At 59.5% G+C, this 2804-nt stretch overlaps 1 protein-coding gene across 1 annotated transcript in view; it reads left to right on the top strand.

Annotated features, from left to right (window-relative positions):
- Window positions 1-2804, top strand: part of SLC38A10 (solute carrier family 38, member 10) — a 49526-nt gene that overhangs the window by 10509 nt on the left and 36213 nt on the right. Inside the window, exons 4-5 of the mRNA XM_011933275.1 lie at window positions 262-355; window positions 1458-1601. Coding sequence (XP_011788665.1) covers window positions 262-355; window positions 1458-1601 — 238 coding nt within the window. The remainder of the gene's footprint in view (window positions 1-261; window positions 356-1457; window positions 1602-2804) is intronic.

Raw genomic sequence — 2804 nt, 5'->3', positions numbered from 1 at the left:
TGAGGTGGCGGGCGCCTGTAGTCCCAGCTACCCGGGAGGCTGAGGCAGGAGAATGGCGTGAACCCGGGAGGCGGAGTTTGCAGTGAGCCGAGATCCGGCCACTACACTCCAGCCTGGGCAACAGAGCGAGACTCCGCCTCAAAAAAAACAAAAGATACCACATCTATCATTCCGCCCAGCCTTGGGGTGGTCCCAGGAGGCTGCCCAGGTGCTTTGCCAGCTCACCCTGATGCCGTTTCCTGCAACCCCCATCCCCTGCAGCATGATCGGGCTGATGCTGGGCACCTGCATCGCCTTCTACGTCGTGATTGGCGACTTGGGGTCCAACTTCTTTGCCCGGCTGTTCGGGTTTCAGGTAAGGACGTGTTCAGGGTTCTGGGTTGTTCAGATGCCGGCGGCTGCTCTGAGGACCTCCGTGGGATCCTCCTGAGGACCGAGACCAGGATGCTGGTCGGGAGAAGCTTCTGTTGAGGCTGCTGTCACTCCAGGGGCTTGGCGGAGTGCGGGGGCTTTGCTGGGTCACGTCTGTGAGTGGTACAGGGGAGGAAGCAAACCAGGCAGAGTCTGACACCATGTAGATGAGGGGCAGGTCGGGGAGCCTCAGACCCGGGCACAGTCAAGAGCAAGTCTCTGCCAGCCTGGGCTGCCCATTGGAGGGCAGAGGCGGCCAGGCCCTCGTGCATCCCCAGCCTCCGTGGTCACCCAGAGCTGCTGGATGGATCCGGAGGCACCGCTGCCGAGGGCTGTGGACTCAGCACTTCTTGCAGGGACCTTGGGTAGCCTCTTCCGTGCTTGGTCCCGCCATGTAGAGGCCCACCTGACGGCCCACACACCTTTCGCTCGCTGCCGGGGAGCAGAGCCCCTCACTGGGCAGGGCGGGCATCATGGCACTTTGGGGTGCTAACAGCATAGAAAGGCTTTCAAAGGCCACAGCTGAGGCGGGGGTGTCCTCTCCAGGAGTGGAATGTACCCGATTTGCTCCTTGTCAGAGACAGATCCAAGGAGCGTCCAGGGAGCTAGGCCCTCTACTGTCTCCCCATTTGACCTTCTGTTTTCCATGCTTCTCAGTGACCTTTGTAGCTAGAGCTTTGGGCCCGTCCTGTCCACAGGGCAGTCTGTACCTTCCCCGCCCTGTGCCCAGGGCAGCTGAGTCTGACCTGCAGCTGCTGTGTTGCCTCCCGTGTTATGGGGGCTGCTGTCCCTTTGCTCTGGCTGTTCTCTCTCTGGGGCGGGGCTGGGCTCCAGGGAAGGGAAATGCCCAGTGTCCGAGGCTGCACACAGCACAGCGGCTGTGAGAGCGGCTTCCAGGCGAGCGTGCCAGCCTCAGACCTGCCAGCGTTGTTCACCTGGATGCCATCGGCTTTCGGGCTCAGGACGCTCCCGCTCCCTGGCAGTGCAGAGAGCCGGGTGGTGAGCAGGTCCGGGCTGTGGCCAAGACTCCTGCTGGCTCCCTGCAGGTGGGCGGCACCTTCCGCATGTTCCTGCTGTTCGCCGTGTCACTGTGCATCGTGCTCCCGCTCAGCCTGCAGCGGAACATGATGGCCTCCATCCAGTCCTTCAGCGCCATGGCCCTGCTCTTCTACACCGTGTTCATGTTCGTGGTGAGTCTGCGGTGCGTGCAGGCACCCGCTGAAAGGCTGCCCCGGCCCGGTCTTTCCTGTGGCCACAGCAGGCTCATGCCCAGGTCTGGCGTGGCCACCTGCTACCTCCTGGGAATGTATTGGAATTAGCACAATGTGCCAGGAAGTGCCATTCAGCTCACGGTCCCTGGGCACCACTGGGCAGACGGGGCTGGCTGGACCTAGGTGCGGTCGGCCAGCAGGAGAGGCTGGGGCTCAGGACAGGGGTGGCTCTGAGGCTGGTTTCATGTCGTCCAGGCAAGGGGAAGGAAACGCCAGGTCCACTTGCTTTATGCAGAGATGTCTTATGTAGGGTTTGTGACCGAGGCTCACGGCACCAGTGTTTTTTTTTTTTTTTTTTTGAGGAGTCTCACTCGGTTGTCCAGGCTGGAGTGCAGTGGCACAGTCTCTGCTCACTTCAAGCTCTGCCTCCCAGGTTCACGCCATTCTCCTGCCTCAGCCTCCCAAATAGCTGGGACTACAGGTGCCCGCCACCACGCCCGGCTAATTTTTTGTATTTTTTAGTAGAGATGGGGTTTCACCGTATTAGCCAGGCTGGTTTTGATCTCCTGACCTTGTGATCCACCCCCCTTGGCCTCCCAAAGTGCTGGGATTACAGGCGTGAGCCACCGCACCAGGCCCAATGCCAGTGTTTTGACACAAGGTGGCAAGCTATTGTGTTTTTTTTGGTTTGTTTTTTTTGAGATAGAGTCTCAGTCTGTCGCCCAGGCTGGAGTGCAGTGGTGCAGTCTCGGCTCACTGCACCCTCCATCTCCCAGGTTCAAGTAATTCTCCTGCCTCAGCCTCCCAAGTAGTGGGGATTACAGGCACCTGCCACCATGCCTGGCTAATTTTTTTTACTTTTAGTAGAGAAGGGGTTTCACCATCTTGGCCAGGCTGGTCTTGAACTTCTGACCTCGTTATTCACCTGCCTCGGCCTCCCAAAGTGCTGGGATTACAGGCGTGAGCCACTGCGCCTGGCCACTATTATTTTTCTAGGTGACAATTTATAACAAGATGGACTAGGGGCCCGCTGTGGAGTTGGCACTGAGAACACAGATACCAGCCACAGCCCCCAGCACACCCTCCATTCTCTGCCAGGCCCCCGCCCATAGGAGCCCCAGGACCCAAGCCCCTGGGACCTGCCTGTTCCCTGGCAAAGTCAGAAATGACCCTTCCTGAGCA

Source organism: Colobus angolensis, unplaced genomic scaffold (assembly GCF_000951035.1).
Source record: "Colobus angolensis palliatus isolate OR3802 unplaced genomic scaffold, Cang.pa_1.0 Scaffold1, whole genome shotgun sequence".
Lineage (NCBI taxonomy): Eukaryota > Metazoa > Chordata > Mammalia > Primates > Cercopithecidae > Colobus > Colobus angolensis.
This window is presented reverse-complemented; position numbering and strand designations above follow the sequence as displayed.